General features: G+C 57.5%; 2 protein-coding genes across 2 annotated transcripts in view; one reads left to right on the forward strand and one right to left on the reverse strand.

Annotated features, from left to right (window-relative positions):
• CDH23 (cadherin related 23) overlaps window positions 1-15,913 on the forward strand; it is a 167,843-nt gene extending 151,930 nt beyond the window's left edge. The window contains exons 39-67 of the mRNA XM_062496854.1: window positions 365-545; window positions 1,430-1,563; window positions 1,776-1,985; window positions 2,136-2,243; window positions 2,674-2,776; window positions 3,578-3,703; window positions 3,788-3,991; window positions 4,213-4,671; window positions 5,461-5,577; window positions 6,127-6,351; window positions 6,435-6,604; window positions 6,857-6,994; window positions 7,150-7,269; window positions 7,683-7,860; window positions 8,474-8,685; window positions 9,262-9,456; window positions 9,724-9,834; window positions 10,054-10,183; window positions 10,378-10,641; window positions 10,772-10,933; window positions 11,050-11,306; window positions 11,565-11,662; window positions 11,750-11,870; window positions 12,011-12,090; window positions 12,381-12,421; window positions 12,733-12,793; window positions 13,175-13,304; window positions 13,390-13,512; window positions 14,713-15,913. Coding sequence (XP_062352838.1) covers window positions 365-545; window positions 1,430-1,563; window positions 1,776-1,985; window positions 2,136-2,243; window positions 2,674-2,776; window positions 3,578-3,703; window positions 3,788-3,991; window positions 4,213-4,671; window positions 5,461-5,577; window positions 6,127-6,351; window positions 6,435-6,604; window positions 6,857-6,994; window positions 7,150-7,269; window positions 7,683-7,860; window positions 8,474-8,685; window positions 9,262-9,456; window positions 9,724-9,834; window positions 10,054-10,183; window positions 10,378-10,641; window positions 10,772-10,933; window positions 11,050-11,306; window positions 11,565-11,662; window positions 11,750-11,870; window positions 12,011-12,090; window positions 12,381-12,421; window positions 12,733-12,793; window positions 13,175-13,304; window positions 13,390-13,512; window positions 14,713-15,039 — 4,785 coding nt within the window. The 3' untranslated portion in view covers window positions 15,040-15,913. The remainder of the gene's footprint in view (window positions 1-364; window positions 546-1,429; window positions 1,564-1,775; window positions 1,986-2,135; window positions 2,244-2,673; window positions 2,777-3,577; window positions 3,704-3,787; window positions 3,992-4,212; window positions 4,672-5,460; window positions 5,578-6,126; window positions 6,352-6,434; window positions 6,605-6,856; window positions 6,995-7,149; window positions 7,270-7,682; window positions 7,861-8,473; window positions 8,686-9,261; window positions 9,457-9,723; window positions 9,835-10,053; window positions 10,184-10,377; window positions 10,642-10,771; window positions 10,934-11,049; window positions 11,307-11,564; window positions 11,663-11,749; window positions 11,871-12,010; window positions 12,091-12,380; window positions 12,422-12,732; window positions 12,794-13,174; window positions 13,305-13,389; window positions 13,513-14,712) is intronic.
• A 761-nt stretch (window positions 15,914-16,674) lies between these two features.
• On the reverse strand, window positions 16,675-23,410 carry LOC134046261 (prosaposin-like). Its single transcript, XM_062496595.1, has 15 exons — window positions 23,350-23,410; window positions 20,294-20,418; window positions 19,959-20,036; window positions 19,747-19,872; window positions 19,355-19,549; window positions 18,735-18,878; window positions 18,420-18,476; window positions 18,168-18,176; window positions 17,974-18,081; window positions 17,692-17,778; window positions 17,416-17,599; window positions 17,172-17,341; window positions 17,014-17,094; window positions 16,791-16,898; window positions 16,675-16,710 (listed from the first exon to the last, which is right to left on the reverse strand). Exons 1-15 carry the CDS (start codon window positions 23,408-23,410, stop codon window positions 16,675-16,677), a joined length of 1,569 nt encoding a protein of 522 aa, XP_062352579.1.
• Between the last annotated feature and the right edge of the window lie 188 nt (window positions 23,411-23,598).

Below are 23,598 nucleotides of genomic sequence, written 5' to 3' on the forward strand. Positions count from 1 at the left end.
GCAGCTGGCTGCAGAGATTAGGTGGATGCCGGTGGTTTTGTCTGTCCTGTTTGGATGTGGATGTGGAGGACGCTGGGCTTTTGTGTTGAGTTCTGCACCATGGTGTGTGGCCCAGAGGTTTCACAGTGTGGAGTCCTGTAGTGTGGCTGTAGGATGGGCATGACCAGGAACAGCTGAGTTTGAATCTCCGAGCTGTGAGCTGGGTGTCTGGAGAACCAGAAAAGCCAGAAATACACAAGGCATTTTGCCATGTCACCCATCCACAGTTTCCCATGCTCATGGCCTGTGGTGTGGTCTTTCCTTCCCTTTCCTTCCATCTCTGTCCTCTCACTCACACCCCTCATGCTTCTCACGGTGACCACAGGTGCTGGTGAACCTCAATGACATCAACGACAACTGTCCCACCTTCCCACGGCCCTACGAGGGTCCCTTCGATGTCACCGAGGGCCAGCCCGGCCCTCGCGTCTGGACTTTCCTGGCCCATGACGGGGACTCGGGACCCAGTGGACAAGTGGAATACAGCATCGTCGCCGGGGACCCCCTGGGTGAGCGGGGGCACCTGTCACCAGGGGTGAGGGGCATCGCCTCTCCTGCTGGTTGCCACATGGAAGAGCCTGGCTCGCGGGGGCGTGGGACGGAAGCGCTTCAGAAAAGCCAACCTCCCACCGAGCTCAGCCTATCAACACCAGGAAATCCTGTTTTGAGCAACAGGAAACTTAACCTGCTCGTGCTGGGACAGGGGGTGGTTGGGGCTTGTGGAGGGAAGGGGGATGGCCCCAGTATATGCTAAACAGTAAAGGTGAAAGGAAATCAAAAAGGCATAAAAGCAAAGTACAGAAACTGAGCTTCGTCCCTGAGTCCCTGTGAGGTTTGCAGGGTGTTAGGGGACCAAGCTGCCCTCCAGCACTCACAGCTCCACCAGAACTGTGGTGCAGATGCCAGAGGAGCTGGGACCATCCCTAGCCATGGGGACATCTGGATGTCCCTTGTTGAAGGGAGTGGAGATTTCGGTCCAGGGAATATGGAAGGCGGAGCCCATTCCCATCTCTCAGCTGACCCCACTGCAAAGCTTTTCCAGAACAAGCAGAACAGCCCTTTGGCTCCTGGGGGTCACCCTCCCTCCATGGTGGGTGTAGCCCACCCTCCTCCAGCCATCCCAGGGCAGGGAGGGGCTGTTGGCGTTTTCAGAAAGGCCCAGAAAACAGGGACAGGCACCTCTCATTTGGCCATTCACCCCATCCCCTGATCCTGATGCTACCTGGGAGTGCATCCAGCTCAGTCCCCAGCTGTCACAACCCTCCTGCAATAATCTGCAATAATGGGGCACGGGTTTGTCCCCAGACCTGCCACGGTGTCCCAATTCCCAAACAAGCCACTCCCTCGGAGAGCCAAAGCATGGTGAGAGCCAGGGCCCCGCTGTCTCCGGCAGGGGAATTTGTCATCTCCCCAGTGGAAGGAGAGCTGCGGGTTCGGAAGGACGCCGAGCTGGACCGCGAGAACATCCCCTTCTATAACCTCACCATCGCTGCCCGCGACCGGGGCGTGCCTCCCCTCAGCTCCACTGTGAGTCCCCCAGGCTGGCACGGGGGTCCCCCATGCCCAGTTCCTTCCTTTTTGGTCTCTGGCTTCATCCTCGTGCCCTCCACCTCCTTCTCCTAGGCCTTTCCATACTGGGCTGAGTAGGGCAAGCCCACTTCTTGCCTGGGGAGTGCAAGGAAAGGATGGGAGGCATGGAATTATGTGCCACGTGCCCACCTTTCTTCTCTCCCTGGCAGATGGTGGTGGGTGTCCATGTGCTGGACATCAACGACAACGACCCGGTGCTGCTGAACCTGCCGATGAACCTTACCCTGAGCGAGAACGCCGCTGTCTCCAGCTTTGTCACCCGCATCCTCGCCCGCGATGCAGACCAGGGCCCCAACGCCCTCCTGACCTTTGATATCACAGCAGGGAACATGGAGAACGCCTTCTACATCAACAGCACCGTACGGCCCGGCCCGGGGATGGGATGCTGGGATAAAGGAGGGTGGGAACCCAGCTGTGCTGTCTGACATCCTTGTCCTGGCAGGAAGTGCCCTAGGGGAAGCATTCCTCACATCCCACATGGTGTTTTCTCTCTTGCTTTTCCCCGGTAGAGCGGCACTGTGTACGTGAACCGCCCGCTGGACAGAGAGCGGGTGGCTGAGTACAGGTTGACCGTCACAGTGAAGGACAACCCTGAGAACATACGCAATGCCAGGCGGGTAATTATGGATACTGCCGGGACCTCCAGCGGGGCAGACGGGAGGGTGGCTGGGAAAAGGGGTTCCTGCCATGACCAAAACAAGCAATTCCTTTACCCACCATGTTTCTGGTAGCATCCCCATCCCCAGAACGCATCTGGGGATAGCAAGGAAGGGGCTACAGCCCCATCCCCGGCAGAGAACAGGACCAGCAGGATCTAGGGCAGATCCAAAGTCATTTGTTGACTCCATGCAACAGCAGGAGATGCCATGGAAGTTGGGATGGTGTTGGCCTAGAGAGTTGGACAACCACAGTGACAGTGGAGCATCCTTTGCACGCCTTTGAGGGCAGTCCAGGGAATGCAGCTTTGACTAGTGGTGGGAGAGGGCGAAGGCAAGCTCAAAGAAAGGACGTAATGGTCATCACCCTCTTGTCCAAATTTTCCTTTAGGATTTTGACCTGCTGGTCATTTCCATAGCGGATGAGAACGACAACCGCCCCCTCTTCACCCAGAGCTCCTACCAGGCTGAGGTGATGGAGAACTCACCCCCTGGTAGGTCTCTCTTTACTCCCTTATGTGGCTCCTGGACATACCCTTCAGGGCTGGATGAGGGGAGGTGTCTCCTGGCCATGGTGGAGGAGACAGGACATTGAGCAGGGAAGGACTGCAGTTCAGTGGGACAGGGATGCTGAGTTTGAGGAGCTTGTGCCTTGATCAACCTTGAGGAGACCATAGCTTTGGTCCATGTTGCTTGTGGAAACCCCTCCTGGCACCTGCAGCAGGTGCCCGTGGGCTGAGAGGAGCCCTGGGGGCAGCCTTGAGGGCACCCATGTGCCCAGTACCCTGAAGAGGGTGGGCTGCCATCTCTCCATCATCTGCCTTGCTCCAAGGGGTTAGAGATTTTTAAGAGTCCAGCCTGTCCAGATAGACATTTCTCAGACAAAGAGCTAGAAACACTATTCTTACTATTTTGTTTTGCCTTCCTGCCATTTAAATTTCTCCCTGCTCCACGACCTGAGGTATCCTGTCTTGCCATTGAGCAACATCTCAAGCAAAGGGTTTGGGTGCCTCCATGAGACACCCTGGGTGGCAGGGTGCTGGTGTCACCCCTCTGATGGATGTGTCTGTCTGTTTGCTTTTAGCTGGATGTTCCACCACCTCTCCTGGGCCTCACGAGTTGGTCTGCAAGGCTGCAGCAGCCACCCCCCAGTGCCTCATACCCCACGAGGCCCAGCTCTGTCACCTCCTCCATCCATTCATTGCTGTCCCTCATGTGTCCTCAGGGTGGGAGGGGGACAGGGGGGCCCTTTGGGGGACTGCCCCCCTCCCTAATGGTTTTGTCATCTCATGCAGGGACTCCGGTCACAATGCTCAATGCACCTGTCCTAGCTCTGGATGCTGACCAGGGCAGCAATGCCGTGGTGACCTATGAGCTCCTGAGGGCATCCCCGGACCTGTTTGTTATTAACAACAAGACAGGTGGGGTGGCTTAGATGGTCTGTCCCTAGCCCTGGGCCACCAGGTCCCCATGTGGCCTGCCACCAGGCTTTTCCCCTTCTCCAGGTGTGGTTTTGGTGAAGCCTGGTGGTGTGATCGACCGAGAGGCTTTGCTGGACCCTCACCTGGAATTCACACTGGTGGCTCATGATGTGGGTGGGCTGAACAGCACTGCCAGCTTGGCCGTGACCATCCTGGATGACAATGACAACCGCCCTGTCTTCCAGCCAGCATCCATCACGGTGCGGCTGCTGGAGAACAGCCCTCCAGGTCAGGACTGGATGTGAGGGTGGGAAATGGGGTGACCTGGGTGTCTCCTTGGGTCTGTGAAGATCCAGCTCCCAATGACACAGTTGACCAGGATAGGGTCAAAGGGAAAATCTGGGAATTGAGGCTGTCCCTGTTGTTTGATGGCGTTTGCCTTGGGACCAAGGGCTTGTTACCGCTGCCCTCCAACCCTCTCTTGAGAGGGCTGTGTCCCACCTTTCCAGGTTTCTCCGTCCTCCAGGTGACAGCCACAGATGCTGACAGTGGCCTCAACCAACAGCTGGACTACCGCATCGAGGGTGGTGGCCAGGACAGGTTCCTGATCGATGCCACCACGGGGGTGATCCGGGTGGCCAACATCACCATCGACCGGGAGGAGCGCGATGCCTACCGGCTGATGGTGGTGGCCGTGGACCAGGGCACCCCAGCGCTCTCGGGCACCGCCACTGTCAGCATCATCATCGACGACGTCAACGACTGCCGGCCCGAGTTTATCAACCCCATCCAGACCGTCAGCATCCCCGAGTCAGCTCCCCCTGGCACCCTGGTGGCCGAGGTGACCGCCATCGACAGGGACCTCCACCCTCGCCTGGAGTACTACTTGCTGGGGATCGTGGCCCGCGATGACACGGATGCACTGGTGCCCGAACAGCAAGGAGCATTCACAGTGGATTTTAGGACAGGTAGGAGAGCGGGAAGGGCAGAGTGGGCAGTGTGGACCCCTCTCCTCATTTCTGCTTCTACTTCTTCTTCTCTACCTGAAGGTAGGTACAGGGAGGTGATGTTCCTCTCCTACCTCTCCGCTATCCTCCTCCAGCTGCCCTGTCTTACCTTGCCCTGTCTTCTCTTCCCTGTCTGACTACTTAACTTTGCTTTCTTTCCTGGCTCTCAGCTTGCCAGGTTTGTCCCTGTGTCTGTGCTCATTTCTGTCTCCATGCCACCCGTGGCCTCCCTCCATCTCACCCATCTCCACTGGCAGAGATGGCCTCTGTTGCAGGCCGGGGGCTGCTCAGCCTTGGCAGACTGGACCCAAGCACCCTCCCTGGGGGAGCAAGGGGGTCACTCCAGGGTAGGTGGTGGGCTCCTTTGGGGAACGAGGGCCAGGATCTCCCCAAGCCTCTTTTGGAAGCACAACGCTGATCCAGAAAAGAAAAATGCACTTGTTGGAAAAGACACAGGACAAGGTTGTTAAAGATACTGAGCTCAGGTGGATGGGGTTGTGCAGGGGAGTAGCAGCAGCTTCTTCCAAACTTGGATGCACAACCAGAACCACCTGAGGCCACATGGAACAGGAAGTTAAGAAGGACATGGGGGAGAGCTGCTGTCTCTTCCTGTAGCTCTCAAGTGTTTTCCTCATTCACAGTGTGGAGAGCAAGCACAGTGCAGGATGCAGCAGTTGGCTGGTACACACCTCCCTGCCCAGGCAGGGGCACGGGCACAGCCCATGACATCCATCTTTTTGGGGTTTCCAGGAGCTGTGAAGATCAAAACTCCCCTCAACCGTGAACTAGTGGCCACCTACGAGGTCACCATCTCTGTCCATGACAATGCTAGTGAAGTCATTGACCGCTCAGTCAGCGTGCCCAACGGTAAGGGCTGTCCCCTGGCAGTGTGGGGACAGGGGCTGGCACAACCCTTCCCAGGCACCAGTGCAGCTTCTCGGTGATCAGCAGCTGTCCCACCTTCCTCTCCATTCTAACCAGCAACATTTCCAGTGGGACCAGTCCTGGACCCTTGGAGCCCCTGAGGACTCCTTTAGAGAAAGTCCCAGACATCCCAGTGCGTATGGAAAGGACTGTGTGCCCATAACCTTACCGCAGGAGGCATTCATTTCTTCATTACCATTCCTATTGTACCTTGCCACCCCACTGTGGGTAAATTCAGGCTCATGTGTGAGACGGCACACAAAGATCAGGAGTAGGTGTCACACTGCATCACAAGGACACCCATAGCATGCCCAGGACATAGTGGCTTTGGGGAGTATTGCAATTTTTCTTGATGAACCAGCACCAGCTGGCTCTCCTAGACTTTCACACTTGTGGCTTTGCTACCCTCCTTCCTTCCAACCTTCCTTCTCTTCTCTTTCTCACTTGTTCTCCTTTTCCTCTCTCCTGCTGTGGTCTCCACCATGGCCACAGCCAAGCTGACAGTCAACGTCTTGGACGTCAATGACAACACACCCCGCTTCCGCCCCTTCGGGGTCACCTATTTCACTGAGAGGATCCTGGAGGGAGCCACACAGGGCACCACACTCATCTCCATCTCAGCGGTGGACCCAGACAAAGGCGCTAATGGGCAGATCACCTACGAGCTGCTGAACCTCTCTCCGGAGGGTTATGCCTGTCTGGAAGACCATTCGGCAGGTTGGTGGTCTGGGGAGGTGGGAACCTGGGGCGGGTCAGTGACCTGGCTCAGGTTTCTCATTTCAGGGTCTGCCATCCTCTAGGGAAGGTTGTGGCCAACAAGACAGTGGACTATGAGGAGGTGCAGTGGCTGAACTTCACCATCCGCGCCTCCGACAACGGCTCTCCCCGCAGATCCGCAGAGATCCCCGTGTACCTCCAGATCGTGGACATCAATGACAACAACCCTGTCTTCAGCCAGCCATCCTACCAGGTGAGCCGGGTTCTGCTGTTAAACACTGTGTGTGGGGCTGGCTGCTGCCTGGGGGTTCTCTGGGGACACCTTCTCTTCCCTCTGCCTATGCTCAAACCGTTTGGAAGAGATGGTCAACCCTGCCACGTGCTTCATGCCAGCGTCTTGTTGGGAATGTGGCTATGCCCAGTCCTGGGTGCCACCTGTGCCCTCAGTTACTGCCCGCTGGAACAGCATGGGCTGAGCCAGTCCTGCCCGCTCCTTCTGTTGCAGAAATCTGTCTTTGAGGACGTGCCGTTGGGTACGGTCATCCTGAGCGTCACGGCCACTGACGCAGATTCTGGGCAGTTTGCTCTCATTCAGTACAGCCTGGGTGATGGAGAGGGCAAGTTTGGGATAAATCCCAACACGGTAAGGAGCCAGCCGAGGCTGGAACAGAGCAGGGAAAGGGAGGGGAGGCTGAAATGGTCCCAGCTTGTGCCTTGCTCCCACACCTCACCTTCTGCCCCTTCTTGAGTACCAGCTCTGCCAGACGAGGTCCACCTGAAGGTCTCTGTGTGCTGCAGGGTGACATCTACATCCTGTCAGCCCTGGACCGGGAAAAGAAGGATCACTACACACTGACAGCTGTGGCCAGGGACAACCCTGGGGATGTCTCCAGTAACCGTCGGGAGAACTCTGTGCAGGTAGGGCTCTCCGCCTCCTATTCTCCTGGTCACAAGCTAGAAGGTGTTAAAGCTCCACCTTTCCTCCCCAGTGGCTGGAGTGGGCAGGAATTAGGCAGAAGGAAGAGAGGATGATGCCAGGAGCTGTGGGGTGGATGGAGCAAGGCACTTTATGCTGTGGGGACAGCACGCCAGCAGGAGGGGCAGGGGAGGGTGACACTATTGTCTGCAAGTGCTGTGGCAGGAATGGGTGCCCCAGCCACGGTGGCCCCCATTGTTGGAGGCAGGAATTCATCTGGTGGAGTCAAACAAATAGCAGGAAGGGCAACTCTCTCCAGCAGCAGAGCTGCAGGTCACAGCAGGGGTATGGCCCCAGGGGCTGCCCAGCCTTCCCCAGCTTCACATCAGCCAGCTGGCTGTGCTTTTTGTCAAAGGTGTTGATCACAGTCCTGGACATCAATGATGTCAGGCCCCAGTTCAGCAAGAGCCAGTTCAGCACCAGCGTCTACGAGAATGAGCCGGCGGGGACGTCAGTGATCACCATGAGTGCCACCGACCTGGACGAAGGGGACAACAGCGTGGTGACCTACAGCATCGAGGGTCCTGGAGCAGGTAGGTGCTGGGGGCAGGGGGCTCTTCCCCAGGGAGGAGGGTTATGAGGAGGAAGGAGTCATAGGCACTAAGTCTATACCCTGTGGCTGGTTTAGACTCCTGGGAGCAATACTGAAAGCGTGGAGCTTTCCCTATTGCTCTGCAGTTTCCAGTTCCTCATGGTATGGGATGTTGAGCCCTTTGCCTGCCTTCATCCTGCAGCCCAGACTTGGTGGAAGCCTCTTGTCTTCCCCAGCCCAGCAGGACTTTCTACATACACCAGTGTGTCTTGGAGCAAACTCACTGCCTGCTTTAGGCGAAGGGCAAAGAGCATGGGTGGATAGTGATAGTGCCTGAAAGCCAGTATATCTGCACACTGAGAAATTGCAGAAATAAGGCAAAAGCTCCAGTCTTCTGGCCTGGTTAGGAGTGGAACATTTCCAGGGAGTAGGTCCCAGAGTCAAGGATGTGGTAATAGGCTGGGATGCTCTGAAAGCCCTGAGACCACCCACACTCCTGGCCCACTGTGGGGGGTGCACTTCAGCTGGTATACTCATTTCTAGTCGTCATTTATCTGGTGTAAAGTGTCCTCCTGATTCAGAGTGAATCAGAGTGGGGTTTTACCTGTCCCCAGAGGCTTTCAAGATCAATAAAGACTCTGGGCTTGTCACATCCCGGCGGCGCCTGCAGTCCTACGAGAGGTTCAACCTGACTGTGGTGGCCACGGACAAGGGGCATCCCCCTCTCTGGGGGACCACCATGCTGCACATCGAGGTCATCGACATCAACGACAACCGCCCCGTCTTTGTCCGCCCACCCAACGGCACCATCCTGCACATCAAGGAGGTAAATCCCCTGGGAGGGAGCAGGATCATGGCATGATCAGAGTGTGTTCAGGAGCACTCCTGCCAGTAACAGCAAAATCCAAGCTCCATCTCCATTGGGCATGCAAAAAGAGCTTGATTTAGCATGTGGCAAGGTTTGGATCATGGGGGTGGACCTTCAAAAACAACCTCTCTCCATGCATGAGAGCAGGGTGCTGGAGCAGATTTGGGGAACAGAAACCTCAGCAGCACTGAGGATTAGTAAACAGTCAGTGCGTGCGGAGCATGTTTATAAACATGGGCTGGAACTGCTGACATTTAAGATGTTTCTCCTTTCTGGGAAGCCAGGCTTGACTCAGCCTGTCCCCAGTGCATGTCTAAGCCAGTCTCCAGCCACCTAGACACTGTCTCAGCCAGTCCCCACCCAGCAGAAGGAATCATGGCTCCATGTTGCCAGCCCCCTGTTGGGTTTTGGCTGGTGGGAGCTTGCTGACCTCCAAACCCAAGGGATTCTGGACCAAGGGGGTCTGGAGGGGCAGGGGGAATAGGGAGGTTGGTGTGCAGTGCCAAGGCTGAGGGGCTGTGTGTGTGCAAGCAGGAGATCCCCCTGCGGTCCAACGTCTACGAGGTGTATGCCACGGACAAAGACGAGGGTCTCAACGGAGTGGTGCTCTACAACCTGCTGAAAACCGGGGCAGGGAACAAGGACTGGGAGTATTTCAGCATTGACTCCGTCAGCGGGCTGATCCAGACGGCCATGCGACTGGACCGGGAGAAGCAGGCAGTGTACAATGTGAGCCAGGCAGGGGCCACTGGGATGCAAGGGATGTGGTGGGGATGGTGTCAGCTGGCACAGCTGTGGAGATGTCACAGCTAAGCAGGAACTAGGGGGCTTATCAAGTGTCATAGCAGACTTACATCCTGGTGGGTTACCACCCAGTTCCCTGTTAAATCCCTCCAAAATCCTCCACCATCCAGCTGTCCTCTCCATCCCTGCCTCAGTGATGTCTCCCAGCCCGTGTGGTTTTGCCCAGGACAGCCTTTTTGCCTCTCTCCCCAGCTGATCATCGTGGCCTGCGACCAGGGCCAGCCACCCTACGAGACCATGCAGCCCCTCCAGGTAGCGCTCGATGACATCGATGACAATGAACCCATCTTCCTCAGGCCACCTGTAAGGCACCAGGGTGAAGGGGGTGGGATGCAAGGGATGCAGAGGATGCAGGGGATGCAGGGGATGCAGGGGATGAAAGGATGGGGATGCCAGCAAGCACGTGAGATGGAGTACGCACACCTGGGCAGCACCATGGCAGGGAGCACCATGGGATATGTCCGCTTTTATTTGAAGCAATCCCAGTGCTCATAGCATTCCTTTCCCTGCGGTCTCTGGCAGAGGGATAGTCCCCAGTACCAGGCACTCTCTGTCCCCGAGCACTCGCGGCCGGGCACCGTGGTGGGGAACGTCACCGGCGCGGTGGATGCAGACGAGGGCTCCAATGCCATAGTCTACTACTTCATAGCAGGTGGGTGTGGAGGTGGCAGCTCTGTGTCCCCCACCCATGGGTGTGGAGGTGGCAGCTCTGTGTCCCCCACCCACCCCTGACCCAGGACTCCTGTCCTCCCTTTGCTGCCTCTCCACCCTGCTCAATGGGCAAGGTGGCATTTTGGAAGTGCCAAGCCCAAAGAGGACTAACTAAGCATGCCTTTCTGCACCCAGCTGGGAACCAGGAGAGCAACTTCCAGCTGAGCCGAGAAGGGAAGCTGAAGGTCTTGCGAGACCTGGACCGGGAGAAGGAGCCATACCACTCCATCATTGTCAAAGCGTCCAGCCAGAGGAACTGGGCTCCTCCCCGGGGACAGCGGGCAGGACGAGCCCAGCTCTGGGACCTCAACGAGGACCTGACCCTCCAGGAAGTGCGGATCTTTCTGGATGACATCAATGACCAGTCTCCTCAGTTCACAAAGTCGGAGTACACGGCGGGTAAGAGGTCCCAGGGGCTGGGGGGCGGGCCGCACCAGGAGCCAGAGACACTTCCAGGAAAATCCAGCAGGATGACAGGGCAGTGAGAGCCAGCCTGGCTCCAGGTCCCTTTCCCATCTCTCCCTCAAAGGGGTCGCCACCGATGCCAAGGTGGGGTCGGAGCTGATCAGAGTGCTTGCAGTGGACGCCGACGTGGGCAATAACAGCCTGGTCCTGTACAACATCCTGGGCATCCGCTACATCAAGCAGCACTCCAATGACTCCGAGGAGGTGGCCAACATCTTCAGCATCGGTGGGTGTCCAGCCTGCTGCAGGAGCATGGTGCTTTGGGCAGAGACATCCCTGTGGCCACGGGTGTCCCCATGGCCAGGGTCATTAATCCCGGGCTTGTGACCATCCATCCCACAGGAACCCTCGATGGCATCCTGCGGACCTTTGACCTCTTCACGGCTTACAACCCCGGCTACTTTGTGGTGGACATAATAGCCTCCGACCTGGTGGGCCACAATGACACAGCCATCGTGGGGATTTACATCTTGAGGGATGACCAGAGGGTCAAAATCATCATCAACGAGATCCCTGACAAGGTCAGACAGTTCGAAGAGGAGTTCATCAGCCTGCTCTCCAACATCACGGGTGCCATCGTCAACACAGATGACGTGCAGGTAACCATACGCCTTGGAGGTTGCTTTGAGGGGTAGATAGCCTTCCACGTGCTGTTTGGGAGGTCTCCTTTGATGGAATCCTGCCTGGATAACCACAGACACCCCTGGGCTCCGAAGGTGATGGATACTCCCAGGCTGGGGTGTACTGAAGGGGTCCAGATTGATGCCTGAGGGTCTCTTGCCACACCAGCACACCTCAATGCATGATCAATGAGGAGATTTCTCTCCCACACTGCAGACCTTGCTGTCTCTCCCCAGTTCCATGTTGACAAGAAAGGCCGGGTGAACTTTGCCCAGACGGAGCTGCTGATCCATGTGGTGAACAGGGAGACCAACCGCATCCTGGACGTGGAGCGGTACGTCCCCTGGCCCCCCACCCAGCCTGGCTCCTTGGGGACATTGATTGGCATGTCAAGGTGCCCAAGCAACCCTTCTCTTCCCAGGGTTATTCAGATGATAGATGAGAACAAGGAGCAGCTGAGGAATCTCTTCAGGAACTACAACGTGCTGGACGTGCAGCCGGCCATTACTGCCCGGGCCCCGGATGACCTCTCGGCTCTGCAGGTGAGGGTCCAGCTGGGATTGGAGGTTCTGCTCACAGAGGGGGTGCTGTTCCCTTCCCATGGGGTCTGGTCAGTGCCTGGAGAGATGTACAACTTCGGGTGCTGGCCACATGCCAGAGGTTTCCCCCATGTCTCTGCTAGATGGCAATCATTGTGCTGGCCGTCCTGCTCTTCCTGGCTGCCATGCTCTTCATCCTCATGAACTGGTACTACCGGACAGTGTGAGTAGCTCCTGGGCTCTGCTCAGCCCCTGCAATGTCCCCTTAGACCAGGGGGACCAGCCCTGGAAATGCCAGCAAGCAAAGGAGGGCATCAACTACCCAACACCTCTTCCCCCAAAATGCATGGTTTTAATACCAATGGTACCTCTGTCCTCCAAGCTCCCCAGCCTTATTTAATATTTATTATTTAATGCATGCCCTGTGTGAAGGGTTATTGCAAATCTGAGTGTCCTTCTCCTTTCCCGCATCTTCCTTATTTTCTTCCCTGACTGGCTGTGTTGCTTTTGCAGGCACAAAAGGAAGTTGAAAGCCATCGTGGCTGGCTCCACTGGTGAGCAGAGTTTGGGGTGTCCCAGCTGCGTGGGAGAGTGGGGGTGCATGGAGAGCATGGAGGGGGGTCGCAGGGAGACATGAGGGATATCAGAGGGTGCATATCAGAAGTGATCCTGCCCAGCGTGATCCAGATGTGATGGTTGGGAGGCTTTTCTCAGCATCAGGCTCTGCGTTGCCTGCCACAACCCACCGTGCTTCTCAGTGCCTTTTTGGCTGCTCTTTATCCCCTTCTAATAAAGAAGTGTCACCCCATGGTTTGCTAAGCCCACCAGCGTGCTGCCCTGTAACTCTCATCCCTGCCTTTTGCAGGGAACAGAGGCTTCATGGACATCATGGACATGCCAAACACCAACAAGTACTCCTTTGATGGGTGAGTGCCACCTTCTGGGGTTGGAGGCTGCTCCCCAGAGAGGGATGCCTGTGTTTTGGAGCCAGGAGGTGGAGACATGACATCTGTCTGCTCTGCATGGAGCGTTACTGATCCTGGGATACTTGCTTGCTCTGAGAGCTTTCTAAGCTAAAAAAAATATTAATTCTTTCTCCTGTGACTCCATCTCTGCCTATCCTGGCCAGGTTCGGGGTAAGCAGAGAAAATGAGCAGGATTTGACACACATCTGGATCCAGAGCAGCCAAATTCATACCTGCACAGGGCAGGAGGAGGCAGTGCAACCTCAGCATCCAGACTCTGGATGGGATTAGGGGTAACACTGCTCTTTGCCTGCCCTGATGGCTGTTCCTCCCCCCGGGCAGGGCCAACCCGGTGTGGCTGGACCCCTTCTGCAGGAACATGGAGCTGGCGGCGCAGGCGGAGCACGAGGACGACCTGCCAGAGAACCTGAGTGAGATCACCGACCTCTGGAACAGCCCTGCCCGCACCCATGTGAGACACGGCCACCACCGGGACACCATGTCCCCGCTCCTGCCACCCGCAGCAGCTCCTGAGTCGCTATCTCCTCCTCCCACAGGGCACCTTTGGCAGAGAACCCTCGGCTGCCAAGCCCGAGGATGACCGCTACCTGCGGGCAGCCATCCAGGAGTACGACAACATTGCCAAGCTGGGGCAGATCATGCGGGAGGGACCCATCAAGGTGAGCGTTGAGGGCAGGTGTCCCACGCCGAGGAGTCTTCTCTTGCAGCTGCACCTTCCAGGTTCACAGCTCCAAAAGACGCTGGGATGAGGCCGACCTCCCTCTGATCAAACCATCTCCCCTGGATAACCCCCAGTTTCTCCCCCTCCACCCAGGGCACTCTCCTGAAGGTGGTTCTGGACGATTACATGCGCCTGAAAATGCTCTTTGCCCAGAGGATGGTGCATAAAGCTACCGCCAGTCAGGGGGACCGCTCCTCGGTCTCGGAGGTAGAGGGGTGTGCACGGGCATGGGGAGATGCTTGCTGTGCCCTCTGGGATGCAGTGTGTCTTCCTGGCCCCACAGCCTGTGGTCACTCCCTGTGGCCATGGTGCCTGTCACCCAGTGGCCCCCTCAACTCTCTGCTTGGTCCAAACAAGACAGGCATTGGTTTTCCATTGGTTCCCACTGCTGGTTTTTCACTGGTTTTCCAGGCTGCTGGTTCCCCACAGTGACTCCTCTGATCAGCACCTTCTCCCTTGGTCTTTCTGACCCCAGGGGAGGACACCCCTCTTTGCAGACTGGGCTCCGTCCATCAGCTCCCATTTCTGACAAGGCTGGCTAGAGCTCTGGGGGATCATCTTCCCTTCCTTCTGCTTCTCTGGTTTTTGCCTCAAAAACACAGGGTTTTGAGGCAAAAATGTGGGGGTGGAGGGTGTTGATACAGAAAGGCTGGTATGGGGAGAAGCAATTCCTCCTGTGGCCTTCTACCCTTCATGGGGGTGCAAAACGAGGGGCAAAGAGAGCAGAGTAGAGCAGTGGGATGGGGAATGCCTTTCAGCTCTTCTGCCCTCCATCTATCCATGCCTTTATTCCCCTCCAGCCCCATCCAGCCTTCCTTCATCTTCCCCCCTGTCTGCCTCCTGCCCCTGCACCCTCATACAACCCCAAATTCCAATGTGGGTCCAAATTTGGCCACTTTGGGGGTGCCTGCAGGCCACACCACTCACCTGGCAGCCAATGCTGAGCTGGGCCATCCACCCAAGGGTGGAGCGATCCAGCTGGAGTACATCTCCTGCTGATCCTCATCACCACACTCTGAGGGTGCTTCAGAAGAGATCCCTTAGCTCTGGCTGGACTGCAACATTGCAGGAGTCAGGGAAGCCAGAAGCTGCCGTGATGGCCACAGTGGTGATTCCCTGCTCCATGTCTCTCTTGCAGCTGATCCAGAAGGAGCTGGAGGACGAGGAGGAGGAGCGCAGCCCCAGCCAGGGCAGCCTGCGCTTCCGCCACAAGCAGCCGGTGGAGCTGAAAGGTCCGGATGGCATCCACGTGGTGCACGGCAGCACGGGCACGCTGCTCGCCTCCGACCTCAACAGCCTGCCCGAGGATGACCAGAAGGTGCTGGGCCGCTCGCTGGAGACTCTGACCGCCGACTGCGGGGGCTACAGCGACCACAACGCCCGCACCGAGTCGGCCAAGTCCACCCCGCTGCACAAGATGAGGGAGGTGATCATGGAGAGCCCTCTGGAGATCACCGAGTTATGACGAGCGGTGGCGCTGCTCTAGGCAAGCCAAGATGAAGCACAGACCAGGGGGGCCGTGGTGGGGGCCAAGGGCAGCCCGAGACAGGTGCTTGGCCCCCTCTTCCCCTGCAGGAGTCCAGGCTACCCCGGTGCAGGTCGCTCCGGCAGCCTTGGAGATCTTGGGCCCGGGAGAGGACTCTCAGGACCGGAATGCTTTTACTCGCCTGTCATTTATCCATGAAACCATTAAATTTTTTTTATTTTTCTTAGTAAAAAAAAAAAAAAAAGTTTTTTTTCTAAAAAAAAATATATTAAAAAAAAGGAAAAATAAAAAAGGAAAATAAAAGCTCAGTGAGTCCAGACTGGAAAGGGGGAGAAAGGTGCAGTGAGGATGCAGATGATGTGCTGCCACAGCATCCCCGGGCGCAGGTTGGGGACAAGCAGCTGTCACACCTTGACCACGAGTATGGGGAGGGCCAGGGAAGCGTGGGGAGATACCGAATCCTTTTGGCATTAATGTCACCTTTCCAGTCAGGAAAGACCCAAAAAATTAAAAATAATTAAAAACCCAACACAAAGACATTCCTCCATTTCGCTGGCTTTACCAAAACTTGTTGCAATGTTGCAAAAGAGAGAGAGTAACTGGATGTGGGGTGCTCGTGCGTGTCTTCTGTTGCCCTTTTCTTTCCCCTTCTCTCTTGCATTTGGGGTTGTTTGTTTGGGGGTTTGTTTCCAGTCACAGTAACCTTGTGGAGAGTTTCGGGCACGGTCTGTTACGGGACTCAGAAATACACTGTCTATGGCTTTGGGTCACCTGTCTGTCGTCCTTCCTGCCCGGATCCATCAGGCCCAAACCCCCTTTGGGAGAGAAGACCCTCTTTTAACTCACCCTTCAATCCATCATGCCACCCCAGGTGTTGCTGCATCTGGGATTTTGGGAGAAGCATTAAATGTCCTCCGGGTTTGCCCACACTCCCCAGCACAAAAAGGAAGGACACAACCAGCCAGGCTCACAGGAAGAGTTTATTTGTGGTGGGATGCTCCCATGCACGCCCAGGACCAGGCACTGCGGGCATCCCCCCGCTACAGCGGGGAGGGACAAGCCAGCACCCTGCTGCCCTCGCCACCACGGCCGGTTCAGCACGGGACCTCCAGCAGGGATGGGGGTGTGAAAGGAAATCCTTGCACCCAAACTCATTCACTGTATGTTCAGGTGAGGCTGGAGTGGCCAGCCAGGAGTGGGGGGCCAGTATTTGGGCAGCAGAGCCCAGCCCAGCCCACGGGGACAGATCCACATTGCAGGATCTGGGCCTTACGAGTGGTTCAGGGTGGGATGGAAAGGTAAAGAAGGGATTGGGGGTGGAGAGGTAGAGAAGGGACTGGGGACGGAGATAGAGGTGGAAATAGAGGTTGGCGATTTTGCAGTCACCCTGAGAGACGTTAAGGCTGAATCCCTAGTCCTGAAAATACTAACGAGTCCCTTAACCTGATGTGGAAATCCAAGCCCCAGGAGTGGAAGAGGAAGAGGCCAAGACCGCTGGGGTTCCCCGGTTGGCTCCTGCCATGGCCGTCTGTGAGAGCGGGCACGTCCCAAGGGAAGGGAGCCAAGATCCCAAATTAACGGCAGAGCAAGTCCGGCCGGAAGGGGAGATGGCTCCTAGTTCCACACATGGCGCTGGCAGTGCGCCACAGCCTGTGGGAGGAATGGGGCAGGATTGGCACTGGGATGCTGGGACCGCCATCCCAAGGGGAGGGGACACGAGCAGCACTTACGTTGCACTCAACTGCCGTGGCCATGTTCTTGCACCAGTACTGCGGGCCCCAGACACAGGGTGCTGAGCCCAGGAGATCCTCCTTGCCTGAGTCACAGGCTCTGATTTTCTGCATTGCAAAGGAAAAGGGTGGGAGGGAGAGGAAGAAAACCTCTATGAGGAGCCTCTGACCACCCCAGCCCACAGTCTGGGACAAAGGATGCCCCAGGGATGAGGACACTTACAGTGCAGACAAAGGTGGGGTCCATCATCTGCACGAAGAGCCGCACGGCCGCAGGCTCATACTGGAACACGAGCGCCTGGCACTGGGGGGAGAGAGGGGTGAGCCTGGCATCGGGGGCTTCGGGGGCATCCCCACCGGGCTGTGTCCCCCTCAGCTCACCTTGCTGGTGAGTGGCATGGGCAGCATGGCACAGCCCTTCTCCAGCACCTCACCCAGCTCCTCCAGCGTCTCGTTCTTCAGCAGCTCGTTGTCAAAGTAGGTGATGACAATCTGGCAGACGTTGCAGAAGGCACCCGCACTCACCGCCAGCCGCTCCAGAGATTCAGCCCCTGGAGGACACGGCCGTCAACACCCAGCCGAGTGGACACCGTGCTCCCAGGGCCCAGGCTGGGTGCCAGCTCACCGGGCTGGGTGTCCCCGCTGCGGGGGCAGCAGCGCAGCATGGTGCAGACGGCCGCGGGGTCGGTGGCCTCCAGCAGCATGATGACCACGGCTTTGCCGTAGGAGTTGATGAAGTCCTTGCACTGCGAGATGACGCTGTGGGGCAGCATGTAGCACACCTTCTCCATGTCGTTCACCAGTTGCTCCTGCCAGCACAAGGCAGAAGAGGGAAGCCCCGGCTCCTCACCTTGCCCCCTGTCCCAGCCCTCCGACACTAGGCCACAGTGGTGGGGCTCACCTCTGTCATGTTGTTCTCCAGGAGGCTCTCGACTGTCTTCACGGTGAACTGGCACACGTCGCACAGCGGAGTGCTCCCCACCCTGTCCTGTTGGGAGAAGGGGGTGGGATGCATGCCCAGCCCCCCCCAGAGCCACCCTCATCCTTATTCCATCTCCCACGTAAGGCATTCCCTACCTTGGATAAATGGATGTGCTCAAGGAAATAAAGAACAAAATAAGGTTCCCCCTCACAGTGTTTGGATTTTAAGGAGAGCAGCAGAATTGAGGGGGTCCCCACTTACCCCCAGTGTGCTCAGGACCTGCATCACCTTCTCCGTGAGCAGTGTGTGCAGGGGCAGTGCCGAGGTAGAGGCACAGAGTCCCAGCTGGCCACACAACTCCACTGGGTCCTGGGGAGAGAGAACATCCCAAATCAGGGGGGCTTTGGCCCCAGGGAGGGGAATTTCAGTGCATCAGGGCATGGCATTTCACTTACCTCAGCCTGCTACCGGTGGAAGGGCCAGAAAATGGCAAGAAAAAATTAAACCAAAATATAATTGCAGCAGTTGCAAGGCAGAGAGAAGGGGGGGGGGGGGGGGGGGAAACACATATTTTGTAGGAATATTCGGCAGTTTAACTAAAGTTGACTGTGAGTTCAACTAAAAAAGAGGGGAGCATTTGCTGATGAGGCCCCTTGGCTGTGCACCCAGTCACTCCTGGCATTCCCAGGGAGCCCTCAGCCTCTTACCACGTAGCGCAGCAGCTGGGCAGCTGTGTCCGTGTACTCAGCCAGGGAGAGCTTGCACTGTGGGGGGAGGGAGGGAGACACAGCATCAGGGCCTGACAGAACACACCCTTCCCCGGGCAGGCATCTGCAAAAGATGCTCCCTCCCATCGAGGAGGAGAAGGCAGCCCATCCTTGACAGTGTCCCAGGCCAGGTTGGGCAGGCCTTGGAGCAACCTGGGATAGTGGAAGGGGTGCCTGCCCACAGCAGGAGGGTGCAGTGAGATTTAAGGCTCCTTCCAGCCCAAAGCCTTGTGTGATTCCCTGCTGGCCCCTCACCCGCTGTGCCAGGTCGGGGGTCAGGGTCTCACACACGTGCTTGGCGTGGCCCAGCAGCGCCCAGGTGAAGGCAGTGTTGGTTCCCAGCTCCTGCTGCACGGCCGTCACCAGCTGCAGGCAGTCCCCACACACCTCTTCCATCTCCTGCAGGATAACAAGGGCAGGGACACATTGGTACCCCATGAAATAAAACCCCTCCCATCCCCCAACCTGCATTTGCAGGGATGGGATTTAAATAATGTAATTTGGGGCAGCAGTCTGATCAGCATGTCTCTAGCTCCCTCATGTATCCCGAGTTGTTGATACTGCCAGCCAGAAGTTATTTCAGTGCCACAGAGATTTTAGGGGCTTTCTCTAATTGTTGTTAAGTAGGTGATGCTTTTAAAGGGATTCTCATCTCTGAGCAGCATTAGAATACTGGCACAGGCTGTCCAGGGAAGCTGTGGCTGCACCAGCATTCCTGGAAGCGTCTAAGGCTAGTTTGGATGGGGATTGGAGCAACCTGGACACATTCCCTGTCCATGGCAGGGGTTTGGAAGGAGATGATCTGTAAGGTCCCTTCCAACCCAAACCATTCCACAATTCCATGCCCAGCACCATCCTTGCCTGTGCCACAGTACCTGGGCCTCGTCGTGAGGCAGGTCCTGGGGGTGGAGCAGGAGGGGCACGTTGGCCATGAAGGGGGCAATGAGGTCAGCAGAGTCCTGGGTGGGACCTGTGGCATCTGGTGGTGCCTGCTGATAATTCGAGGTCCCCGTGGGTCTGTCCCGACGCTGGCACAGCTTGATGGTCCCACACACCACCTTCGGTTCCGACTGGGGGAGCAGAGGGGTGGGGTGGGGGCTTGAGGCCGCATCTCCTCCATCACACCCACCCCAGGTCACTCCCTTCTCCATCTTCTCCTTCAGATGGTTTGTCCCAGGCTCCAGGAGCATCCTTTGCTCTGCAAGCCCCCAAGACATCCATCCCAAACTATGGAAAAAGCCCGACCCGGGGGCTCGCCCTGCATTACCAGCACTTGCTTGCCCAGCTGGACAAGGACGAGGATGCCGGTGTCCACCATCCTCTTGCACTTGACAGACCAGTCCTGGAAGGGCAGGTACTGGCATTTCTTATCCAAGAAGAGCCTCAGCTTTTCCTGGGTGACAGAGAGAGTGTTCAAGGCCTCGGTGGTGTTGGTGGGGAGGAACACCAGCCCCACTCCCCCTCCCTACTGAGACCCACCTCAGTGCGGTTGTCCTGCAGGATCTTGCCCACCACAGAGACTGCCACCTGGCACAGGTGACAGGGGATCCCCTTCTGCTGCAAGAGAGGGGACACGTCGGGGTACTGCCACGGCACCCAGACCCTCCACTTGCCCCCCAGATCCCAATCCTCCACCCCAAAAACACCCCACGTGAACATCCCGGGCCACCACGTCGATTTTTGCCGTTTATTCTGCAAACTCGCTGATGCTGGGGTGGGCAGGCTGGGGTTCCCCCGCCATCTCTGGGAGGTTCTGGGGCACAATGGGCACGTCTCCCCCAGCCCCCCGCATTCCCCGTTCCCAGCACGGTTACCCCCAGAGCCCGGTCCCACGCCGTGAGCCGGCAGAGCTCCAGTGCCCCGCACTTGGCCGCAGTCGCCACGTCGCGGCACCAGTCCTCCGGCCGCTCGCCACACTCGTGGAGGGGGCTGGCCCCGGCTGTGGGAGGGGAGAGGCGACTGTCAACCCTCAAGGCACCCCAAGACACCAAATTAACCTCTCTGTCTGCACTGCAGCGAGCGAGGAGTGATGCTCCTCACCCTCCCGCTGGGATTCCGCCTCAAGGGGGTGTTCCACTCGTAAATGGTTTTTTAAGGTCGGCTTTGCCAGGCTGCCAGCTTTTCCAATGGGATGTCACAGACTCAGAAGCAAAGGGAATTTGGGGCTCAGCCTCTCAGCACCCTCTGACACGCTGCGGAGGCGGCTGCTTATAAAAGCAGCAATAAATCTTGCAAAACGCGCAAATCCGGGGTGCCGGAGCTCAGCCCCGCACGGCGGCAGCGGATAGCAACGCCGCGGCTCCCGGCAACGATTGAGCAACCCCGCTTTTGGTGGGGTCCTTTTGGTTTTATTTCCTCCCCACGACAGCATTTTCTCCTGACTGTAACTCCCCGCCCCGGCAGCGCTGGGTGGCGTGGCGCAAGAGCCGCGCTCTAATTGTCACCTTGGTGTGTCGGGACTCATTCCTAATGGGGCGAGTGTTTGTTTCCACCGGGAACTGTGCCCACCCAGGATGCGGACAAAGGCACAACCCAAGCTCTTCGCCGCCTTGCTTCGGCCGGGAGCTGCTCCGGGAATTTGGGGGTAGATGAGAGCATCCAGCTTTTATCCCCCAGCCCTGTCAATGACTTTGCAGAGCAGGAATAAAGCCGAAGGCAGAAACTGCTCCTTCCACCCGGCCCTGCCCTTATCAGGTTTCTCCCCAAAAGCTGCTTTCCCTGCGTGCTGGATTTTGGCAACGCCTCCAGCTCATCCATGAGACCGCAGCGTGCCCAGGGCCACCGTGGGGAGCCCCCAGGGTTTGGGGGTGTTGTGGGGAGAGGGGTCCCGAGACCCCCACGGCTCCCGCCTGCCCCCAAAAGCGCTGGCTCAGCCCGGCGGGTGCCGAGTGGTGTTTCAGCCCCGATTTCCCCATCGGGCTGACAGCATCACTGGGGCTGGCGAGCCCCGGGGCAGGGCGAGTCCCCCCGGTTTCCCACACACCTTCCCAGCTGCACGATGCCGCGCTCGCCGCATCAGCTGAGAGAGATATATTTATGTTTTTCAACCCTGGCCCCAGCATCAGGGCAAACAGGAACGGCAAGTCAGCGGAGGCATTCAGGAGCAGCACCAAAACCAAGGAGACGGGAGGAAAAGACCCCACAACTTTTTTTCTGAACCTGTCCCCCAGCTTCTCTCGAAGACCTGTGTTGGAGCCCAGACCCTGTACCCCATGGCAGGGTCGGGAGGATCTAAAAGTCACGGGTGGTTTGGTCCTGCACTTTCCTGTCTCACAGAGACCCTCAGATCAGCCCTTACTCCCCACCCTGCTCGAGCTGAAAAGTCAAGTAAGGAGAGCTGGGCCAGAAAGCAATTAGGACTGATCATAACACCCAAGAGCTGAGAGCAGGTGGAGCTTCTCCAGGTGGAAACTACTGCCACGGGGCAAGCAAGTGGGGCAAGCAACTGGGGCAACTGGTGTCCTGTGAGCTCTCCTACACGTTTCAAGGCCGTGCTGGAGCCACCTCATGCTGCCAGGTGCACGGGCAGCAGGGTTATTAAATTATTCAAATTTTGGCAACTTTTGGGGATGCTCCAGTGCCACTACGGTCTCGGGCCAGCCACAACTGCCCTATTCCTGTCCGCCAGGCCCAGGGGATGCAGTGGGCTTTGCTAAGGGGGGATCCAGCTCCAATCTCCAGCTCCAGCAGGGGTGTGCTGGCATTCCATGAAGCCTCAGAGCTGCCCGGCCGAGCCGGCCAAGCCTGGCGAGCCGGTTGTGATGTAAAGCCTGGGGGTGGCAGCGTGGGCCCCAGCGCACCAATTCCCGGCCTGGCGCACACCCCTGTTACAGCAAGAACCATAAATACACTCTTCCCAGCTCCCAAACCCTTCTCCAAGGCTTGCAGGGTCCCACAGCACCCCTGTGCTCCCAGGGCAGTTGACACCCCGGGGATGGAGTACAGGTGACCCTTCCTGCTCTGCCTGCTGCTGGCTGGAACACCCAGACATGTCCCCTCCCTCCCTGGGTCATGCACCCACAAGTCCTCCACCACAAAACCTTGGGCAGGTTGGGGGAGCCCAATGGGCCAAGCCTGGGGTAACTGGGGTGCAAGGGGGGCTCTTCACTCTAAAACATCGGGGATTTGCTTGCAACAGGAGGGCTCTGCTTATTCTGGGGAAGATTTCCCCAGGAAGCAGAGATTTGCCCTCAAGCAAGGACCCGAGGTTAGAAGCAGGTTTTTCCCAGCTTGTTTCCTGGGGATGGGCACGGGATGACTAAGGGATGGCAGCAGAGGTTTGCCTGCAGGATTCACTCACAGACACCCAAGTGCCCATGCTCAGAGGGCTCCTGAGGTGAGCAGAGCACATCACCCCATCGCCCATCCTGGACCTCAGCAAGCCACAGCAGAGGCAACTTCCTGCCTCCTGCATTTCCTGTGAGGAACCTTAGGAAAGGGGCAGCTCCAGGGGGCAGCTCGGTCACGCTGTTGTGACAACCAAGTGGCTTCCCCTCACTCACACAGCGGCAGCCAGGCCCCAATACCAAGGGCCTGAGAGAGAGCAGCCCCTCTCCCCCACCACTGCAGAGACACTCCATCAAATTGGCTTCCCTCCTTCCACACCCCAGCACACCACCAGCTGTGCCTGAATCCCAGAGAAAGGAGGGAACAATTTGGCCCTGAGATCACCTTTGATGGCAAAAGTTCCAACTCTCACCTCCAGGTGGGTAACACAGACAGCAGTGCCACCTTCCCCAGCTCTCCTCTGCCCCATTCCAACACCAGAGGAAGTACATTATGGAGCTTGGACACCAAAGGAAATAGTTTTGGGATTCAGCAGGGTTTCCTGGGCTCTCCACGTCCTACCTACCCCCAGGCCTGGCCTTACCTTGGTAGGAGCCCAGGCACACAGAAAGGACCAGCACCAAGCCACTCCATTTGCTCTCCATGCCGCTCCTAAGAGTCCTCAGTGGCTGGTTCCTTCTCCTATGCTGCTCCCAGACTGAGGAATCTTGGATGGGCTGGGAGAAGCAGTGAGAATCCACACCTACGCAGGCCAATTACCACACCCCTCACTTTATGCCTTGATTATAAAATCATCAGCAGGGAGGGAGGGACCAGAGGCAGGCAGGTATTC

Source organism: Cinclus cinclus, chromosome 7 (assembly GCF_963662255.1).
Source record: "Cinclus cinclus chromosome 7, bCinCin1.1, whole genome shotgun sequence".
NCBI classification, from domain to species: Eukaryota; Metazoa; Chordata; class Aves; order Passeriformes; family Cinclidae; genus Cinclus; species Cinclus cinclus.

What these genes read in the sequence shown, in the direction of transcription:
- LOC134046261 (XM_062496595.1), bottom strand. Translation starts at nt 23,410, where the DNA reads ATGGAGAGCAAATGGAGTGGCTTGGTGCTGGTCCTTTCTGTGTGCCTG. An exon ending in GTGCCTGGGCTCCTACCAAG is followed by an intron (nt 20,419 to 23,349) that starts GTAAGGCCAGGC and finishes CCCCTCCCACAG; the next exon opens with CCGGGGCCAGCCCCCTCCAC. An exon ending in ACCCCACCTTTGTCTGCACT is followed by an intron (nt 16,899 to 17,013) that starts GTAAGTGTCCTC and finishes TTTGCAATGCAG; the next exon opens with AAAATCAGAGCCTGTGACTC.